The sequence below is a fragment of the Corapipo altera genome, unplaced genomic scaffold, assembly GCF_003945725.1.
Source record: "Corapipo altera isolate COAL_440 unplaced genomic scaffold, ASM394572v1 251, whole genome shotgun sequence".
Taxonomy (NCBI): Eukaryota; Metazoa; Chordata; class Aves; order Passeriformes; family Pipridae; genus Corapipo; species Corapipo altera.
Window position 1 is genome coordinate 48363 of NW_020885093.1, and position 22779 is coordinate 71141.

General features: G+C 48.5%; 1 protein-coding gene across 1 annotated transcript in view; it reads right to left on the bottom strand.

The window, feature by feature from the left end:
- Nucleotides 1–22779, bottom strand: part of LOC113960181 (transcription factor HIVEP3-like) — a 121883-nt gene that overhangs the window by 21182 nt on the left and 77922 nt on the right. Inside the window, 1 exon segment of the mRNA XM_027669599.1 lies at nt 5744–5919. Coding sequence (XP_027525400.1) covers nt 5744–5919 — 176 coding nt within the window.

The window sequence follows — 22779 nt, forward strand, 5'->3', positions numbered from 1 at the left end:
GGGAGATTCAGCAGGAGGGATTCTCATCCCCTCTGCAACAGTCTAAGGAAGTTAAAGGCTGGAGGCTCCTTTCCACCAGCTGAGGAGCTGAGTTATCATCCTGGGAGTAATTTGGAGGACAAGGATATTTATCTTATCAGGGCTCTTCCTCTAGTTTGTGTTTTTTTAGACCCCTTAATTAATGCTGGCAGGATTAAACACTGAAGTCCTTCGGCAGATTTCCAGGAAAATCAACACCACTTTGCCTAAGTAAAAGCTGGATGTGAATCCTACCAGGAAAGACTTGTTGCCTTCCAGAGTTTTGGCTCCCAACTTAAAAAATAATAATAAAAAAACCCAAAATCCACACATCATCTCTTCCTTGAAAACCCTGGAAAAAACAGATTGGGAAGAGCAGGAGAGAAACTACGAGGCAGAGAAGCTGGATTTCGACAGCAGAGAACTTATGCTGAACCCTAAGCAGGTAAATGGGTCACACTAAGGATTGTTCACCAAAAAATTCCCAGATTTGGAATAAACTGGCTATATTTAAATAACTTCAGGAATGGGTGGAGGCTGGGAGGCCTCTGCAGCCATTGGAGGAGCACGGGCAGTGTCAGCACAGCTCTCACCACGCCTGCCCACAGCTCTGCACTCCAGCTGCTTAAGCTCTTCTGATGCTGTGAGGTCTTATTTTGGACTTCAAGCAGCTTAAATCCTTGTGTTATTTGGAGAAAGCTAAAACTCCAGTGTTCCAAAAGCACCTAAAGCAGCTTAATTGGGACTAGAACTGATTTCCCAGTTCAATTTAAAGAGGGAAATTAATTTTTTGGAATATCCATTATCGTATTTTAAAGGTAGTGGAGTTAACGCAAAATGTAGGGAACGGAAACATTAAGATTCATGAACAAATGATCCTGTCTGTGTTGGGGATACACAAAGCTTTCTAGTTCTCCTATTAAATCTGATCAGTTCAGCAACAAAAACAAGAAAACCCCAAACAAAACCAACAAGTGACCAACTGTGTGATCTGAGCATCGAGGCAGCACCAGGACACGGGCACAGCTCCCAGGGCTGAGGTATTTTCATTTTTCTCCTTTAAAATACTTTGCAAGGAGAGCAACAGCTGCAGCAAACTCCCATTTGGACAGGCTGGGAGAGCTGGGGGGGTTCCCCTGGAGAAGAGAAGGCTCCAGGGAGAGCTGAGAGCCCCTTGCAGGGCCTAAAGGGGCTCCAGGAGAGCTGGAGAGGGACTGGGGACAAGGGATGGAGGGACAGGACACAGGGAATGGCTTCCCACTGCCAGAGGACAGGGTTAGATGGGAGATTGGGAAGGAATTGTTGGCTGTGAGGGTGGGGAGGCCCTGGCCCAGGTTGCCCAGAGAAGCTGTGGCTGCCCCTGGATCCCTGGAAGTGTCCAAGGCCAGGTTGGAGCAACCTGGGCTAGTGGAAGGTGGGATGGGCTTTAAGGTCCCTTCCAACCCAAACCATTCCATGCCTGTTATGGTTTTGCTGTGAGAGAACCAACCACAGGCCAATGCTCTTCATCCCAGACAGATCCTCGAACCAGATTTTATGTGGGATTTAAATAATGCACAGGCCTTGATTTAGGTCTCAGTGTGGAGATAATGTCCTCAAGTGAGACTTTATGAGAAGGAAAGCTTTAATTTATGTCATTCATGGGGCAAAATATTTCAATTTAAGTTTTTTTTATTAATATCTTTTATACTTATTGACATAAAGATTAAAGGAGAGAATTTGCACTTCAGGCCTGCCTGTATTGATATGGGCTATAAAATATGAGTCACCTTCTGGATCAAACCTATCAAAACCGTTCTTCCAGAAGGGTACCCAGGCTGGGTATGCAGGTTCCAAAATCCTGGGAATTAGCACATTTTCCATTAAGGCTTGTGCTGAGCCTTTAACAGCAGCACTATTTAGACAAAATAACAGTTAATATTTCACTGAACTCACCAGTCCTTCCCTTCCAGCCCTCATTCCTTTTTTTTTTTTACCTTTCTCTAGTTAAAGAACCTTTTTGCCCACAGTGTTTCATCTCCTGTCTGGACCATTGGGTCATTTTCTGTTCCCAGAACACCACATTGTGGAAGGGAACAGCAAATTCCTGAGGATAATTTTGTTCTCATCCCACTGGAGGTTTGTGAGGGACCAAACCCTTCTCCCAGCAGTGGCTCCACAGGGATGCTCAGAACCTTTCCCTCCTCCCAGTCATTAAGGAAGGGCCCCAGCACACAGGGATATTTTGCAAATGCATCCATCAGTGCCCCAGCACACGGGGATATTTTGCAAATCCACCTCTCCCTCTGTCCTGCTCTCCCAGCACTTCGTTCTCTGGGAGCCTTCAGCCAGTTGGACCCACTCTGCACTTTCCAGAGGAGGCTTAGCAGGAGCCGAGTCTCCTGGAGCAGGAACAACAACACACTGTGCAGCCACAGCCTTGCCTTTAAGGGCTGAGGGGGTAATGCTTTTAATATATGAACCTGTTCAATAACCTCCCTGCCTGTCAGGGGCTGATTTAAGGAACTGCAAACTAATTTATTAAAGGAAGGCTGTGGCTGAGGACATGGAGAAGTCTGGTGTCTGGAAACTGTGAGTGGCCCAGACTATCAAATGGGTCTCTTCAGCCAACAGGCACTGATGTCCTTCACACGAGCACCTTTTAAATGAATATGAAGCTTCTTGTCCCTGGTGACCCCTTAGCAAAGGCAGCAGCATTGGCACAGCCTGTTCACCACACTGTGGCCAGAAATTTGGGGGAAACTTAAGTCATCAGGACGTGAGAGGCTGATGTGAGGCTGAACAAGAGCAGAAAATGGCTGTGGAGAAGGAGAATGTCTGCACGGGGGGGCATTAATGTGCCAACACTGCCCCACGGCACCCGGGCACCCCAGGGCAGGAGGGACAAGGGGCTGTGCTTCCCTCCAGGGGCTGGAAAGGAGGGACCAGGGAAGGCTGGGCGAGGAAAAAGCTCTCCCTGACCTTCCTGAAAGGGAAAACTGTAAGACTGCAGCTTTTGCTCCATTTCCTTCCTGCTAAGAAAACAATGAAGAAGCTGCTTAACCTCTTTTAAACAACCTCTTGGAGGCCACGGTCACAAACCTCTTCGGGGAGCTCCACAGTGGAGGCAGAGACACCTCATTAAAGAGGCACCTTTATACCTGGTCCAGAGACATAAAATCAAGTAAATCTTTACAAAGCAAATTTCCAAGACTGTTGTTTCCATCAGCTAAATGAGCACACACACACACACACACACACACACACACACACACACAAATCTCATGGATTTGCTTCAAAATAATAATAAAAAATAAATTTCCCCTGCAGTTCAGTAACCCAAAGGAACAGCTTTGCTTCCAGGGAGAGAAAGGCACAAAAAGCAGACAATTAGTGAAAAGGGAAAAATATTTTGCTGCAAAAGTTTTCATAGTTCTTGGAACACAGATATGGATATTCTGGAGTGGGAGGGATGGGGGGTGAGGTACATTTTAACCAGATAAAGATCCTCATTAAAATTATGAAAAAAACCCATTAACTGCTTCCTGCCTAGTTGAGAGTTTAGAGCATTAGATCATGCTGGAGAGATCTACCACAGCCAAAATGAAGACAGCTCCACAGAGATCCCCCTGGAGTTCATGCTGAAGGCTAAAATTAACTTTGGAAAGCTGATTTCTAAAAAAGCTTCAACTCAGCTCATATTTTTGCCAGTGCAGCCCAGCACAAAAGCTGCAGCTTCTCCATTCTGCAACAAATTGTGGTTGCAAAACCACCCCAACCCCCCCAAAGGAGGCTCCCAACGAATCAGGGCTCAAACAAACACATTCTGGACTGTGCAAAATCCAGTCCTGCAAACCTCCTGCACCTCCAGGTCACACTCCAGCACCACCAGCACTGGTTCTGCAGCTGGTGGTTTTATCAACACACATTTTTCTTACTCTCCAGCAACTCTTCCAGAGGTCCTTGTGTCTTTTTCCCCAAGTTCTGGGGAGTATCAACACCCCCCAGGACACAGTCAGGCTCTGACAGTCCCCCCCTCCCAACAAAGAGCCCTTTTCATGCAATTCCAAATCACCATCATGCAACTATTTATCCTGAAATCCCTGATCCAGGGAAGTCCTGCCCATTCCATGCATCCACAGGCAAATGGATACTTTCCCATTCAAATCCCAACGCGGGGTTGTTGGGTTTGTTTGGGTTTTTTTTTGAAGGAAGCATTTCCATGCTCCCTTCCCCATGCCAAGCCAGAGAAGGGAAGCCCCTTGGAGGCTGTTTGCAGTGGGTACAGTCAGTGCTGACAGATCTTGTGCTTCAAAGGAGCAGAGATGAAGAGCAAAGCAGCCAGAGAGAGATGGTGAAAAGGATGGTTTGATCACAGCATCCTGAACAAAAGCCTCAGAGAAGCATGGTGGGAAGCAAGGTGAAGTGAAGGGAGAGGCTGAATGGATTCACCTCTCAAAGGGAAACCTCAGAACAAAGGAAAAGCAAGAGGGGAAGAGGAAGAAAATGAACCAGAAATAGCTCCAAGTTGGGAGGGTGAGAAAGAACCATCACTGGGATCTGCAGCATGAGAATCTGGCCTCGAATTCAGTCTCACTTCCCCACAGCCCCAGTGACAACCAGCACGTTGTTACCCAGAAATCACCCCCAGCTTTACCAGCCAAGCTCCAGGCACTGCCCACCCAGAACCACCCGTGTCTGGGTCACTTCTCTAGCAGGGACATGCCCTCCACTGCCCCTTCTGGGTCAGCACACGTGCCACAACCCAGGTAGCACCCAGTGCCTCCTGCCCACACCCACACTGTGCCACTCCCTTGGGTGACACCGGTTTTTGACTCTCCCTGCTGTGGCATCTTCTGAGACCTGCAGTGATGGAGCTACAGACAATGGACATTTTAGCATATCCTGAGTTGGAAAGACTCCCAAGGATCATCCAGTCCAACTCCTGGCCCTGCACAGACACTCCAGCAATCCCACCCTGTCCCTCAGAGCATTGTCCAAACCCTCCTGGAGCTCATTATTTGTGTCAAACTATGATCAAGAAACTCAACTCCTCGCCTTTATTACAAAACTTGCTGCAACCAAGGATGGAGGGGACACTGGTCAAACTCACAGCAACGAGAAGTTAAAGGGACCTGGGCACCTCTGGCACTTCTGAAAAGTCCCATTACCCACTGACTGTTGGTTTGTGCACATTCCTGACAATGTTCACTCACACACTCACTGAGGCAATGACAAAGGGCTCCCTCAAAAAATAACTAGTGGCAGTGAGGCTGTGGATCATTAATGACTAATTAATGGCAATTAATGTCCTGGAATGGAGGCCTTTAGAGAAAAAAAGCCTACTGATATGATATAGAAAATGTGGAAGCCACATGCAACTGAGGAGGATGAAGATGGGCAGTGCCAACAGATCTCGAGAGCACCAGCATGAAAAGCCACCCAAAGATGTATCCAGGTGCTCCATCAGGGATGTTTGCCTGGAGCTCCTGCTCTCATTCTGGGGTGGTTTTGGGTGTAAACCCTGTGTTTCAGGCTCATTCCCTTTAAGAAGCACAAGTAGGATGGTGCAGGCTGGGACGTGCAGCCGGAATGCAGGGCTCTTCGGAAAACATCAGCCAGTTCAAGACTCCCTCAGCCCCCTCCCTCCAGCTCCTGGCGTTTTCCAGCCCCTGGGAAGGCTTTCCCTTCCCCTGTGCCCCCGGGAAGGCTCATAAGTGAGAGCAGAGGAGCCATGAGCTCTTACCTTTGGTTTTAAAAGCAAAGTTACAGTACTTGCAGACGTACGGCCTGACGTCTGTGTGCGTGCGAATGTGTTTCTTCAGCATGCTGGGTTTCTTGCAGCGAATTCCACACTCCTCACAAACATACTTCCCTCTTCCACGGCCTCGCACATACACATACTCTTCGTTTGATTTGTACCTATGAGCAACAGGTGTCATGATAAAGGCAAAAAAAAAAAAAAAGAAAAGCAGATTCCCACCTCCAAAGAAGTCACAAGTTTCGTCATTGACCCCACCGCGGGTCTCGGTTACCGTTCGGGAGCTCTGGGTGATCAGGCTAAATACAAAATATCTTCAAAAGCTTTTTTTTCCCCTCGTCTGGAATGTGTTCTTGTGTCCTACATCTGCTTCTGTGTGCAGGCAAACAGCCCAAAGGCTGAGATCAGTCACTCGAATGTCCTGGTTTTGCCCATCCTCAAACACAAACTGAGGCACTCGGGGTGCCCTGGGGAAGGTGTGTCCCAGTCCAGCCCAGCTGCCTCAGTCATCTCTCTCCCATCAAATATGCACCATGAAAAGTCCTGAGGAACCTCCTGGGACCCAACCTGGTTGTATCCCAGCTAAAATTCCTGGGATCCAACCTTCCCACCCACTGGGACAAGAGAAAAGCCACCTGAGAAGACACTCATGCCACACTTCAAGCTGTGATCCCTGCCCAGACTCTTGATAGGATGGGACACCCAGAATGGACACAGAGAGAAGAAAACATCCAGATTTTTTATAAATAAATTGTGCTACCACTAAATGTAACCAGCACAGACTCCAGGCTCTTTCATCTTTGGCACAATATCATGGCTTAGGTTTACCCACGAGACTGACATTGGTCATCCATCCTTCCTTCACATTATACAGTCACTTCTTTTCTGCCCAGGCAACATGATGGGGGTTTGAAAAATACTCTTAAGACTGAGACAAGTCATTTAGTCTCCTGCTGCTCAGCAAATGAAGTCTGCAATTTCCTGTACTTGCAGCACAAGAAGAATAAGGTAACACAAAATTGGTCCCCTCAGATTTTCAAGAGGCCACGTTTTTGAAGCACTGTACTTCTTGCAACTCATTTTTCTATGCAGTAGGAATTAGGTCTGGTCTTCAGAAATCTCCAAACATCCTCCTTGGAAAATCAGACCTTCTAAAGCCTCTTAATAGGGGATCCAAAGACAGACAACACCATCAGTCACCTTTTAGTATCTTCCCAATAAAGTCTATTCCAAACCAGAATGATGAGAAAACAGCAGCCAAACTGAAGAATAATTGAATAAAAACAGCTGCACTAGAATAGATTGAGCACTTAAATAAGTGAATATAGAATAAATCCTAAACCCCTATGTATTCATAATGAAGAAAAAAAAAGTAATTTAAAACTGATTAAAAAAATACACAAAGATCATTAATCCAGCCCTGAGCTGATGGGATGAGAATGTCATGGTCTGCATGGGATGCATCCATGGAAATACATTCCAGTTACCTGCAAGAGTGGATTTAGAGGCAGGGTAGACACAAGGAGCCCTCGATGTCCCACCCAGGCAGAACATTGTTTCATTGCTTAGGAAGAGTCCAGGCAATCTCAGCTCCACGTGGGTGTTTGGGGGACCCACTACACCTGAAACTCAGATTAATCTTCCTGGGTGGCCCCTGGGAGGGGTGAGCTCAGCACTAAACCCTTCCCCTCCTGCCAAGTGGTGCCTGAGCCCTGTGGCAGAGACAGCAGGGGATGCTCAGAGGATGCTGAGTAGCTCATTCATGAAGGTGATGAGGGCACAGACTCAGGTTTGGACACAGACTAGAGAAGAGAGAGGAAAATGGGGGTCTAGAGAGCCCCACTTTGCGCCAGCACCAGCACCAGCAGGTCTCGGTGTCCAGCATGTGAGGGAACAGGCTGTGTTTCTGTCCTTCAGCACCAACAGTTCTCTAGATCATAACCAGGGTCATCTGGCAGCCCAGATCCTCTATTTTATCTCCTGTGATTGAAGCCACAGTAATGCCACCTACTCCATGCCATTCCCAACCCTCCAAAAACAAACTCAACCCCAACAAAATCTCCAAACCCCAGCATCAAAACCCTTCATCCCAAGGTTCTCATTATGTGGCCAGAGGGGACTGAGCTGATGTCTGAGGAGCTCCCACTCTCTCCCAGCCTCCAGCCCAGTATGCCCAGTTACCTCCATTCCAGGGCACACATAACTAATTGTTAGGGATGGCCCATGGCCCTTTTTCAGTTGGTGACTTAATGTTCAAGCAGCAAAAGGAGCAAAAGGAACCAGGAATCCTGATTTCTCCTCTTCTGTTCCAATTTGTATTTGAGGTTTCCTTCTCGCCCTCCTTTCTCCCTGTCATTGTGCTGGCAATCACCTGGCCATTTAAAAAATGAAATTGCTCCTTTATCAGCCTTGTACTTGCACTACCCCTAATTACACTCTCACATGGAAATCTCTGAGCAAGTTCTTTGTGTCCAACAGTCCCTTCATCAGCCTCATTAAAGCAATTGGGGCTGGCTCCTCTGCAGAAAGGGGGACGTGATTTAATCTGCAATTAGACACTGCAGCTTATCTGACAGTCTGGGAGTCTGAGCCATCCTTCAGCACAGGTATCTTCCTACAGTGTCCAACAGGCAGGGAGAGCAGAGAAATAGGAAAGGAAAGTAACCTAAAGGAACCCCAACCCAAACCAGGAGAGAGCAAGAGGTGACAGTGCCACAGCCCAGGGAATGCTGCTGCAGATGCCATCTGCCAGCACTGAAGGCTGCAGAGTATTTATGGAGATAACTCTTCAATATGATGCTGGTTCCTCTGCTCATGTGCTCATATGATTTGCATCAGAGAGACAAACCAGGGACAGCTCACTCTGTGTGAGGATTTGCCCCGGACAAAGGATCTTCCTGCTCCATAAGGTTTGCTGTAACCAGATCCCAGGAATAGCCACGGCTGGAGTTTGTGTCAGCAAATCTGGCCTCCTCTCCCAGAGCACTGTGGAATTCATAATCCCATCATTAGCACCTCACACCTCCTGCAGGGCCACACTCCAACACAGAGAGGATCGGAGAGGCGGGAGGGAATTGGTCATTATGAGCCCAGAGACTAATTTAGGAAATAGTTCTTTCAAACAGACATGGAAAAAGATAAAAACTGAGTTATTTGATGCATTTTTGAAAGGTTATTTGCTGCTTTCTGTTGAATTTTGCTCAACCACTACAAACACTTTCCAGAGCAGGAGGAACTGGCACAGCCATGGGATGACCACCAGCAGCACCAGATTCAGAGACCTGAGGGCCCCAAAGTGGGCCATCACTGGCAGGAGGCACAAGAAACCCAACAGTGGAAAAACATGAACCTGGAGAAAGCTTTGTCTCAGCTCTTTCCCTAAAACTTAGTTGAAACCCAAAGCCACAAAGCATTTCTTCCTTTGAGGCCTTAGGAGGTTTAGTTCTCAATATCTGCTGTTACAAATACCTGACTATCCTGTTTAGCCACAAACACTTCTTTTTTTTCTCTCAGTGCTCTGAGCCACATCCAAAATCTTCATGTGGCTGAAAACCACACAATAAAACCTTGGCCAGCCAGGGGGGAAGGAAGTTTGGTGGTTTGCAGGCAGGAAAGAGGGAGCAGGTTCCTGGGGGACTCATTGCTCACAGCTGGGCTGAATCACCCCTTCTCCCCTGCTTCCCTCAGCCCCCAGGAATGTACCTTGCCCTGCAAAGTCTCTGCTGGTGTGACCTTGCAGGTCACACCCTCCCAGTGGTTCCACCTCTTTGCAAGTGTCACGTAGGCAGTGACTGGGAATTCCACACTTTGAAGCTGTGCCGTGCTTAAAAACACCCCAGGACAGTTTTGCAGCTACTGAACAAGTATTTCCTCAACTGCTTTTGACATTTGATGAACTCCCTTGTTTGCTTTTTGGATTTGGGGGCCATAGTAACAGGAATGGGATATCTGATCCCTTTCCTCCAGCTCACCCTCCAGTGAACCCAGAGTTGTTGCCTTCGGTGTCAGTCTTTGGGTTTTACTGATGGCACATTTCCTCTGTCATCAGGCTGCCCCTCATCTGCCTTGGCTGAACCCTTAGGAAGTTCCTGAGAGTCTGCCCTGGGTTCAACTCATCTAATTGATGTTTTATGCCACCTGCAAAATTTGCCACATCATGGATAAATGTGTCACTACCGCAGTGTCACTAATTTTATTAAGTTTATGGCCCTTCTCACAACTCCCACTAAATGGTTAGACCACTTCTAAATTATTAGACCACTTCTGAAACTGTGTGTGCAGCAGAAGCCCTTGGTCTTACCCATTGCATCCCAAGGGAAACTGCAGGTGGGAGACCCTGCAGGACTGTGCTGAGGGTCACCACACACAGAGGTGTGTCCTCAGGGCCAGACAGTCACTGAAATCTCCCCTAACTCATGCCAAGCTACAGCAGAACAAACAGAAGGATTCCTTTACAAAACCCAGACCAGACAATGTAATTTCCAGGTTTCTAAAAGCATCATAAAACCCTCCAGTATCTCAATTTACCAGACAGGGACACTGCACCAAGACAAACAAGGAGCTTCCAAAGAATGGCACACCACAACAGAGGAAGGGCTGGGTATGGAGACAGGACCTGGCACAGAAATCTCCTCTTTCCTGGCTGCAGGGATGGATCTTTTGCAAACAGAAGTTGCCAATCTCCAGTGGAAGTGCAGGAGAAGAGTCTGAGCTGAACGAGCCTCCACCATTCAGGATGGACACAGCCAAGGAAGCCTGGGGTGAAGGTGGCACTGGGACCATCATCCTGCTTGAATCAGGCACCAGCAGCTCCAACAAGGTTTCACACTGGCAGTTTTACACTCCCCAAGATGACCCAGCAAACCCAGGGCTCCTTCTTCACCAAACATCAGGGCACAGTGGGGCCCTAGTTTTGAGTGGAGTTTAATTCAGATAACAAGTCAGGATCAATGCAGAGATCAATTATGTTCATTCTCTTTGAGCCCAGACATCCAGCCAGCTTTTTACCCAGCACTGTTTGTGCCCCTGTCCAAGCCATAAGCAGCTGGTGTCTCCAAGGAAATGGTGTGGGAAATGGTGCCAAAGGCTTTCCCAAAGCCCAGGCAGACACATCCACAGCCTTCCTCATCCACTGCATGGTCACCTTGTCATAGAAGGAGACCAGGCTGGGCAAGCAGGACCTGCCTTTCCCAAACCCACGTTGGCTGGGCCTGATCCCTGTGATGGGACTCAGAGTGATCTGCTCCACAACCTTCTCCAGCACCAAGGCTGACAGGCCTGGAGTTCCCTGGATCCTCCTCTGACCCTGCTCCTGCCACATTTGCAAACCTCCAGCCAACAGTGACCTCCCAGTCAGCCAGGACTGCTGGGAAATGATGGAATGTGGCTTGGTGAGCATTTCTGCCCTCAGCACCCCTGGGTAGATCCTATCCAAGACTTGTGTGTCTAAGTGGTGCAGCAGGTCCCTGATCATTTCCCTGGGGATTATGGGGGCTTCCTTCTACTCCCTGTTCTTCTGTTCCAGCTCAGGGGGCTGGGCACCCACAGAACAACTGATCTCACTGTTAAAGACTGAGGCAAAATACCTCAGGAGTTCCTTCTTGAAGGATGTCCAGCCTTCCTGGATTCCTGTGCCCTTCAGAGTGGCTTCCAAAGGGACTCTGCCAACCTAAACTGGCCAAAGTCTGCCCTCAGGGAGTCCAAGGTGGCATCAAGTTCTGCTGCCCCCCTTCCTGCCCCCCAGGACTGCAAAATGCACATCAATTCAGCCAGGGGCTCTAAAGGCAACTCCAGGAATAAAAATGCATCCTGTTCATTTCCTCCCTGTGGGAATTGAACCTTTGATAGGGTGAGGAGGAGGAATTTATGGCTCTGCAAGAAAACCAGAGATGATCACACAGGACAGCTCAGGCCTGTTCTGTTCCTGTCTGCTTTTTATAATATCCCTGGTGGGTCCCCACAGCTCAGCTTTTACCTAAGGCAATTTTCCACATTTCTTTGAGTGGGAAACAATGAAGTGGGTGTGTCCCCACAGTGCCCTCCTCGTGATCCCAGCCCTGCCAGCACGACCCCCCTGGCACTGGGGCTGTGTGGGACACGCAGTGATGCTGCCACCATGGGTGGCCAAGGCACTGTCCTAAAGCAGGTCAGTGATTCTCCAGCTTGTCTGAAAAACATGAACACTGGCAGAGTCCATATTCCATTGAAAAACCTCCCAGGAATTGCTTCCTGTAGCAGTGCCCTGTGCCCGGGCAGTCGGACCACCGGGAGTGGGGAGGGCAGTGTCACCCAGGCAAAGGAAATCTCTCCTGATGGCACCACATCTGGGACACTCTGCCCAGGGTTTTGTGCTTCAAAACTCAAATGGGGTCAGAAAAACAGAAAAAAATGGGAGGGGAGCAACATCTCTGGTGAAGGGGATGGAAGAAAAGGTGAATTTGGGGCGAAAAGATAAAAAAGTGAGTCATTCCAACATTCAACTGAACCACAGACAGTACAAGGTGGAGGGACAGGCCAATGGTCTGGGAAGATGTAAGGAATGCTCAGGGTGGGGAAACATTTATTATTGACACTTATCCTGCAGAGGGAAACCAGAAGTGGAAAATTCAAGCTAAACATGAAAAAGATGGACAATGTGTTCAAGGAGGTTTTCCCAGCACAAACTGTGGTGTGGGTTTGAGCAGGATGACACCTCCTGAATGTGCAGCTTTAAAGCACCTCTCACTGGACACAACTTCTTGCTGCAAATGCATGGCAAGAGCTGACAAAAACGTTGACACCTCTGTAACATGCAGAGAGGGCTCTCCAGAGATGGGCTAACAGGGAAATCAACACAGAAAACATCCATAAAAACCCAAATCCACACAGAAGTTTTTACTAGCACAGGTCTAAGGATGGCTTTTAATGGCATTTCTCCATCAGCAAAAGCAAATCCTCTTGCCAGTAGAGCCTTTTTTGATGGAATCGTTGTGGGATATGGGGACAAGAGGATCTGTGACTGCATGAGCTGCTCTGCTGAGTCTGATCCCTCATCCTGGAGCTGCCCCTCCAGGAGTGTCCAAGAGAGACCCTGGGATCTCCTCCAGTTAAATTAACCCAACGCAGAGCAAGGACAAGGTGAGCAAACACTGTATTTGGATGGAAAACTGCAAATCCAGAGCAGTTCTCTGTTACTTCTCTGCATGTTCTGCTTGAGTGAAGGATTGATTCAATTTTGGGTTGTGGCATCAGATCTCTTCCAGTCTAATAGAGGGAAAATTACAGTTCCACTCATTATGGCTCTCTGTGCTGTGATACAGCTTCATCCTCTCCAGCTTTGATCATTTAATTGTCACTGCAAACCACCAGGAAAACACAGCACTGGCAGAAAAACCAATGTCAATACTATTATGCTGCTCTACAAGGGCTGAGACCCCGGGGTTGATTGCTAAAATGCAATTAGGGAGGAAACCAGACTGAAAAAATGAAAGTACAGCCAGAGCAAGGGGAAAGTATTTCATCCCTGCCAGGGGGTCACCTTTAGCCACCAAGGCACGAAGAAATGTGGAAGGACATTGATTGTCTGCACAGACTAATTAGTCCCTCCTGGGCTTCCCTTCCATTAAATCCAATTGCAGGAGCAGACAGGTAATGCAAGAACTTGCACAGTCTCTCTCCTTGTTTAATGATTGAGCCACGTGTCCCTGTCCTCAAAATGCCACACAACAACCAGGCAGCTCTTGCAGAGCACATGCAATGCAAACTCCTCATCCCACCACCACAGGGGCATAAAGAGGGGAGGAAAAGGAACTAATGATCTGCTGCAGTGCTTTGTGCTGACAGGGATGTGGTGGCAGCATCACAGAGCATCTCATCTGCCTCCCCCCTCTCCCTGCCCATTTTTGATGGTTTCCCTGGATGTTTTTAGAATAAATTAAAGCTCCATCACTGCCAGTGCAAGGCTGGGATTTTTGTATTCCCAGCACCAGTCAGACAGGTTAGGTCACGACCCAAAAGCCCACGTGGGTAAGCACACACACTGTTCCCTGGGCACTGCTCCAACACCACCTTTTCCCTTTTGAAGATCAAACACAAACAGAATAAAATACGAGATTAAAAAAAACAAAACCAAAACCCAACCTCCCCAAACACACACAGCTGATTCATAAAATATTCAGAGCGAAAGTCTAGCACGGAAATCCCCACAGATGACCTGTCTCAGTCCCATTTCTCCCTGCCCTGCTCCCATCAGGATTGATTAAACCATTTCCAACAGCAACGACTGCGCCGGCTCGGGGTGACTCTGCTCTGACACAGACACTTCTTCTCCCCAAAACAGCTCTTCCTCCAAGCTCTTCCTATTCTTCTGAGTGCTGTGAATGATTCTGGATGCCATGGCTGCTTTAATTACAGGCTGATTGCTGCCCCTCTGTTGCTCATGGTGTCAAGGAGGAAGGGCTGCCTTTCCTGGCCCCACTCCAGCACCTCATCTCTCCCTGGGCCTGGGGAGGCTCTGCAGGGGCTGCAGGGGCTGGAACACTTGCTGGTCCTAAGGAGATCATCAAGTTCTTGAATAAAGTGTTCTGGATTGTCAGGTACAACTCCAGAATTACTCCAAGCTGTACTGAGGATGCTGAATGGAAATGAGTCCAGAGGAGGCCCCGGAGATGCTCCAGGGCTGGAGCCCCTCTGCCCTGGAGCCAGGCTGGGAGAGCTGGGGGGTTCCCCTGGAGAAGAGAAGGCTCCAGGGAGAGCTGAGAGCCCCTTGCAGGGCCTAAAGGGGCTCCAGGAGAGCTGGAGAGGGACTGGGGACAAGGGATGGAGGGACAGGACACAGGGAATGGCTTCCCACTGCCAGAGGGCAGGGAGAGATGGGATATTGGGAAGGAATTGTTGGCTGGGAGGGTGGGGAGGGGCTGGCCCAGGTTGCCCAGAGAAGCTGTGGCTGCCCCTGGATCCCTGGAAGTGTCCAAGGCCAGGTTGGATGGGGCTTGGAGCAACCTGGGCTGGTGGAAGGTGTCCCTGACCATGGCAGGGGGTGGGACTGGGTGGGCTTTAAGGTCTCTTCCAACCCAAACAATTCTGGGATTCTCTGAAATACCCAATGTTAGAAGCAAGTGCATCCCTCCCTGCATTCTGCCCACCACTCCTGCTGTTTGCTAATCCTGGATTAGGTCCAGGATCTGTCCCTCCTCTCTCTTTTGAACCTGCCACCAACACACTCAGGAGTTTATTTTAACCCAGTTACAAACCTTCAAAGAAATGATCCCTGTGAGGATTTGGCTTCTAAGATGCATGAACATAAATGCGTTTTTGGGTGCATTCTGTGTGTCTGTGCAAAGAATTTTTGACAAAAGCACACTCTTAGTGTACCCATGACACCTCATTCCCCAGGTTGGAACCATCACATTAAATCTCCACATTTATTTCAAGCAGCATTTTTTCTGTGCCATTTACTGAAAGGTTGATGCCATTAATTAGCATTTTTTAGTTTGCCAACTTTTTCACTTCAGAAGCAGAACTTTCAGTAGCCCAGCAAAAATCCAGTGCTGTTCAAAGCCAAGTCCATGCCTTACAGTGATCTTGATTTGAGTTGGTTTTTACTTACAGGGCTAAATACCACCCACACTCCAGTCTTTAATTAGTCCATTCATTAACTGCTGAAATGCACTCACTACAGAATGAACAGACCTGGGATGTAACACTCAGTGCAATCTCTCAATACACAGATTCTGGCAAAGAAAAATCAGCTTTTGGGAGCAACACTTTGCTGTGACTCGAAGTTCATTCCATTTTGTGGATGAATTTTCTCTGGCTTTCAATCCCCTCCTGGTCCAACTGGGATGTACAGGGGATGCTCAGCACCTTTGGGCTGCTCCAGGTTTAATCTTAGAGGATTTCTTCCTAAAGCCACCTGTCTCCTGGCCATGGTTGTCTCTCCCCTGAGCTCTTTGCAGTGCCTGTCCTTTCTGAGGGGGGTTGTGGGGCTCCAGTTTGGACCCAAGTTTGGTTTTGCCAGGTCAGGGAGGTACTGCCCAGGGAAGGGCTGGTTTCAGTCTGGCCCCAGTCAAGGTGAAAATACTTAATATTCCTGCCCTGGGACAAGGCAGTGAAACCTTTGACTGCAGGGAATGTGTCCCAGAACTGCATTTTCTCTTCTGTCACCTGATCCAAACCTTCTTGTTCTCCACCTCATTAGAAACCAATAAATATCCCATTTACACTTTCCAAGGAATGCACTGGTGGGTCCTGGAGACAGCTACAGCAAAAAAATCACCTTTCCCTCCATGTGCTCTCCACTGCCACAGCATTTAGGGTTAAATTATTAAAGAGCAGAATTTCATCCTCTCACTTGAGAAACAAACCCCACTGTGACACTTCACACAAGGCTGGGGAGGAAATTTTTTCTAGCATTCTGCCCAAACTGATGTTTACATTGGTTCATTCTATTATTGCTTAATCTTCTGCAAGTAATTCCTCTGCTTTTGGAGATCACTGACCCCCAAATGGAGCTGCCCCATCCACAGTCACTGGGATTACTCGTAGGCAGGAAAAAGAAGAGTCATCTACTGACTTTTCCATCTACTGACTCTGTAGTGTAGCAGCCAATTTTAGAAGGTCTTTAACATAGAAAACATATTTTATGCTCAGCCTAAATGCTAATTGTGGTGAGACTTATAAAGCTGATACCTAATGAGGCTGGTTGGGTCTTTGTTAAACAAACAGAGCAGCAGAAGCTCTGCTGCCCATTTCCAACACAATTGCTGCCCATTTCCAGATTAAAGCACTGTTGTGTTAAAAAAGCCAAATTTCTGCACATAACAAAAAACAGTAATTAAGACAAACAGCACACAAGGGAAATTTAACTGCATTGTTCTGCTGCCTCTCTGGAATGAGGCATCCCCAGCCCAGCTCCCCTGGGTCCCATTTTTGGGATGCTCATCTGCTCCTCTGCAGTGGGAGGGCAAAGGGGGTACCTGGATGTGAATGAGGTATTAAAAAAAACCACTTTATGCTTCACTAAAATGGCCTCAAGTTGCTCCAGGAAAGGTTCAGGTTGGATATGAGGGAAAGTTTCTGAAGGGAAAGAGTGGTTAACCATTGGAACAGGCTGCCCAGGGCAGGGCTGGAGCCACCACCCCTGGAGGCCTCCAAAAACCATGGAGATGTGGCACTTTGTGGTGTGGTTCAGTGACATGGTGGGATTTGGTCACAGGTTGGACTTGGTGATCCCGGAGGTCTTTTCCAGCCTTCATGGTCCCGTGATTTTATGATTCTGGGAGAGACGAGAAGCAGCAAAGAAACTGTGACTGAGATCAACAGCACCTGCTGTTAATTCCTGGTTCCTCAGCCTATTCCACATCCTGGGAATGACCTGGAGAGCTGGGAATTCCCACCAAGGGAATGGGAGGGAGGATCTCAGGAATGCCAGGGAACACTCCAGAGTTCCAGCAATGAACAGACCAAGTTCAGGCATCGACAGCTTTGCAGCCCCGGGTTCAAACCTGTCACCAAAATGAGGTCAGGGAGCATTTGTCCTGCTCAGGGAGGTGATCCCAGCCTGAAGCAGCCCCCCCACACTGGGCAGGACTGTTTGCCCAGGCTAAAGGAGCTCTGTGCAAATCAGTCCCTCAGCCCTACCCCAAACTGGAGTGTTTGAATCACTCTGGATGTCTTTGAACCATTCTGATGTTGGGCACTTCTGTCCTGGGTTCATCCCAGGTTCAAACACATCTCAGAGATGCTGTTATCAACCTGCACACCAACCTTCCTTCAGGACTAAAGGACCCTGACTCCACTTGTGCACTCTTTCTGATTTCAACATATCTTATAAATAAAAAAATCTCTGTAGAAATAAATCCTAGAGTAATATAAAATACATCTGCACGTAAAGTTGCAAAGTACCTAAATTAAAAACAGGAAATACTACATGTAAGTTTGTCCACTAAGTATTAGTGGTCTGGCTACAACTAAGATGGTGATCTTTTAGTTCCTGTTTTTAATGTTTTGGAAGAGGCCTTCTAGTGCCTTAAGGGGGCTTATAAAAAGGAGAGAGAGGGACTTTTTACAGGGGCAGAGAGAGACAGGACAAGAAGAAATGATTTTAAACTGCCAGAGGGCAGGATTAGGTTGGATATTTGGAAGAAATCCTTCCCTGTGAGGGTGGGGAGGCCCTGGCACAGGTTGCCCAGAGAAGCTGTGGCTGCCCCATCCCTGGAAGTGTCCAAGGCCAGGTTGGAACAACCTGGGCTAGTGGGAGGTGTCCCTGCTCGTGGCAGGGGGTGGAACTGGATGAGTTTAAGGTCCTTTCCAACCCAAACCATTCCATGATCCTGTGATTCTAAGAGATGTGGCATTGCCAAAATTGTAATATTTTTAACATCAATAAGTGCATTTTATTATGAATGTTTCTAATCCCTGAAATGGGAAATGAAGAGCTTTTTGTCATTCATTAGAGTGGCTGAGACATGAACTGCAGTCAGAGCTACAGAACCTGGTATTTTAATACAATCAGGGACTTGAAGACCCTTCCACTGGCCAGGTGTTCCTGTCCCCTGCTACCAGCCCTGGTGCTGGTGGCACTGGATGTCCTGTCTTACAGGATCCTTGTCTTTCCTTACTCCATGGTCAGGATCTACTTAAATCCCCTGAGCCCTCCGAGTGCCAGAAAGGAATTTTCAGCCATTATTTATGTCAAATTCATAAAGTATTTCGCAAGATGAAGAAAAGGTGTTTTCTGATGCCTCTGATTCATTCCAAAAGCTCCTGTGGAGCTGCTCCTCCTTCTCTGAGGGGAGGCTGCAATGTCATCCAGGGATTCCTGGTCACTTCCAGCTTCCCTTTGGTATCAGCCAAGTTCAACAATGTTGTTATTAAGACATGCACAGATGGAACAGGGATGATTGATTCTTCCCCACAAATGAGCCACAAAACTGGCTCAGGCTGAGCCCATCCCCTGGGGGAGGTTTGCTTTGTCACATCTGGTTTCTCCTTGTCCCATGAGGCTTCAGCTCATCCTCTTGAAAGGCTTTGGCAAAGTCTTGCAGGGACCTCCTACATCTTCATTCCCACTGCTCCATCAGTGAGAGATTTCTGGGAGCATCACAGGAGGAATCTGTTAGAACAGCAGGAGGAATGAGAGAAAAGAGAACTTCCTCTCAAGTTCCTCCCCCTCCATCACACGCCAGGGAAGTTCTCCCCGGGGAGCACCGTGGCTCTCCCTGGGGGTGTGAAGGGGCTGCAGAGCTCAGCTCACAGGGGAGGGGTCCAGGGGCTTGGGAAGGGGGTGTTTATTCCCATCCTGTTGTCCCTTAGCAACAGAGACCCAAACAATTCTCTCCAGGAAGGAGAGAATGGTCTCTCCTGACCATACCAAGGCTTCCAGCAGCTCCAGCCCTGCAGGGAGCGTTAAATTCCTTTCCCTTGTTCCTCAGCCCCATGAATACCCAGCCCTAAACTGCTGGAACAACAACACCTGAGCATCCCAAACCTCCTGCCATCAACAATAACCCAACCCCCAAGTGAGCCTTGAAAGAACAGAAAGTGCCTTGATTTCAAAGAATTTTGGATGTCAGCTTGACATCCTGCACGTTATGGAGCAACTCCTTCAAGGCAAACACTTGATTTTCAAAAGTCTTCACGAGACAGCCCACACAGCCCTCCTGCCAATCCCATGTGGAGCTTGGGAGCTGGTGGGAAGCAGCAGGATGATTTTGCAGGAGGAATGGTCTCCTTTGGAGTCTCTACCCTTCAGAAGGGTCTCTGGGTGGGACTGGCAGCTGCAGCCAAGTCCTTCTTGGTTCCTTGTGATGTGTGTTTTCCTGGTGTGACCTGCAGCTGAGCTGGAGGTGCTGGAGCACATCCCTGTCCCTGCCACCAGGATCCTGGGGGTTTGCTGATTCTGCTGAGTTCCACACCTTGGCTCTGCCAGCTGCTGGGAGAGGAGGGAATAGACCTGTTCCACCAAGTCTGACACCTCCCCGACTGAGCTCCAACTCCCCAGTGAAAGCTCTTAATACCTAATTACAAGAAATTATAATAATTGACTGGATTTATTTCCAGAGCAAGGAAAGCCAAACAGCCTCTGGCTACACTGAAATGTCGTGAACAAAACAAATCCAGCTGCTGGTCCCTCTTCTGCCCTGAGGTAACAAAACTGTACAACAGCACAATGAGGACAGTCTGAGAACCAACAGCAACAAAAATCCTCACAAAGTATCACTTGCTGGTCTTTCTTCAGTGGTTCTTTCTCTCAGCACTGGGCACTGATGGATTTCTGATCTCCAGATATCAATACCACGGACAAAACTCCCAAAGCCACTTAGGTTATTATAACATCTCAACATCCCAGAGGATCTCATGGACTGGGCTTGGATTATCACCTTCCAGCAGACCATCAACCTTCACTCTGTTCTACAGGACCTGGGGGTTGTAATTATTAATGAAATTCTGTGCATTGCTCTGGTAGAGACAGAAATGCTTTGAGCCTCAACCTCATCCCAGGCCTTTCCCCATCCTTCACACTGGATCTGAGACAAACCAATTTGTAAAAACTGATTCAATTATCTCTCATTTCCTTTGCTTCCTGTCTGCTGCCAAAGCCAAGCCAGGAAATGAGGACTAGTCCCAGGGAGACCTGAGATACCATCAGTCCCCCCAGACAGCAAGAACACCAGGAGCTGCAGGAGGAAGTTTTGTCCTACCATGTTTCATTGCTAGGCAGGAGAGAGTTTCCAGAGGAGCTGGAGGACCCTCAGGCACTCACCTGGACTGGTGGGATGAGAACTTTTTAAGCCCTACTTATTTCTAATAACAACAAGGAAGGACCTGGTTGTGAAACACCTGGCAGGAGGCAGTAGGTCATCAGTCCTGAATCTGGGAACTCCACAATGATCTTTTAGAGCTCCTACAGCCCAAACTGGGTCCCAATCCCAATCCCAATCCCTGCAGCCAGAGCAGGGCTGGACATGGGCTGCAGGCGGGGTCAGGGGGTCGTTGTGAACCCAAACTGGGCTTACACATCAGAGAGGAATTGGTGACCAAGTGATTGACTTCCTCCCACCTGGGCAACTCACTGCCCCAGCCCAGGCACCTGGGAGGAGCTTGGTGACTATTCCCACATCATACAAGCCCACACATCCCTAAGGACCATCCTCCACCATCCTGCATCTCCAGTGAAGTTTCAACCATCCCATGGTTTTCCAGAGCCACTCAGAGCAGGGTGAGGGGAGTCTCTGGAAGTGCCCCTTCCCACCTCACTGCTCCTCCCTGGGGCAGCTTCAGAGTCACAATTTCTGCCTTTAGCAACTGAAATAACTTGTCATTTCCCTATTTTGTTGCTGCAAAAGCCAAGAGGGCCCAGGGAGAGGGAGCTGGATCCTGCTCTCCCTTACACATCATCAACACAGTGACTGAGGCAGCTCCAACCACACGTGCAAAGCCACTGCAGGAGACAGGGCAGCTCCATGGCCAGAGCCCTCCCTCCCCTGATGATGTGTGAGGAGCTGAGCAGAGCCAAACCCTGCTCACAGGACCTACAGCTCAAACCCCCCATCGCTGAACTCGGAACTGAAGAACATTTGATACCTCAATTATTGAGGAAAAAAACTCTGGAAAACCCATAATGCTGTTTTCCCAGGCATTTCTCTGCAACTGGACTTAAAAAATCCACCTCAGCTCTCTCTTAGGCAGTTGCTTTTAGCTGGGGCATTAGAGAATTGCTGTGCAGAAGTTTCAGGGTATAATGATAATAAAAATAAAAACAATAACAATTATGGTGATGGTGATGATGATAAGAAGAGGAAGAAAAAGAAAATGAAGAAGAGGAAGAAAAAGAAAATGAAGAAGAGGAAGAAAAAGAAAATGAAAAAGAAGAGGAAGAAAAAGAAGAAGGAGAAGGAAGAGGAAGGAAGAGGAGAAAAAGAAGAAGAAGGAGAAGGAGGAGAAGAAGAAGAAGAAGAAGAAGAGGAAGAAGGAGAGGAAGAAGAAGAAGAGGAAGAAGAAGAAGAAAAGAAGAAGAAATATTATTTATTGAGCAACTTTATTTAAGCTGCTCTTCTGTAGCTTAAGCAGCATCTGGCCATGACCCAAGCAATCCCTTTCAGAATTCCCTCCGTATTCTCCAGCCATGGAAGGTCTCACTTAGGTCCTGCTATTTTAGAAACCATTTCTACAGATAGTTTTCCAACTTCAGATAAGAGATCTGTGCCACACCAATGTTTTCCTGAGCCTCAGGAGCACGTTGCTTCTCACAGGCCTCTCGCTCAGCACACGTGGCTGATCCAGGTTGGGGAGTCTCCACTTTCCAAGGATGCAGCACAACATTCCTGCACGGGCCATGGGATCACTCTGGTCCCTCTGTTCCCAGATATTATGCCCCACTTGTGGGTCAGATCAGAGCCACAAGCAGCAAAGTGGATGGGAAATGAGTCAGCCAGGGATACAGCCCCTCACAGGGACACACCGGGAGCATGGAATTCTCTCCAAGGAATGTGGAGCTGGTGGGAGGGGGAGACCAGCTCCCAAGTCAAGGGTGGAAAATGCCATGGGTCCAACCACTTCCCCTGGGGGTTGAAAAGGACTGTGAAATAATCCCTCCTTGGAAAGTTTCCCACGGAAATCTCGCCGAGAGGAAAACGTGCCAATGTTTGTGTGCGCAAAGGGCGGAAGGTCCAGGGCTGGGAGGAGGGGAGAGGGTTTAAACAGGATGAAAAATGTATATAGAGGAAAGTCCCCTGAGAGCCCCCGGGGCTGCTGATGACGCTGAAGGGCTTTCACTCAGAGTCTCTGGGTCAGTGCAGAGAGACTGTGACGAATCAGAGCCCTGGGCAGTCCCCAACTACGGGAAGTTCAACCAGCGGAAGCGCTGGATTCTGCCCCTGGGATGGGGCAACCCCAGATGGACTGGGAATGAGAGGCTGGAAAGCAGTGCTGGGAAAGGGCCCTGGGGGTCCTGGTGGGTGCCAGTTGTCCCTGAGTCAGCAGTGCCCTGGCAGCCAGGAGGGCCAACCCTGTCCTGGGGGCATCAGGGAGGGGATTGTCCC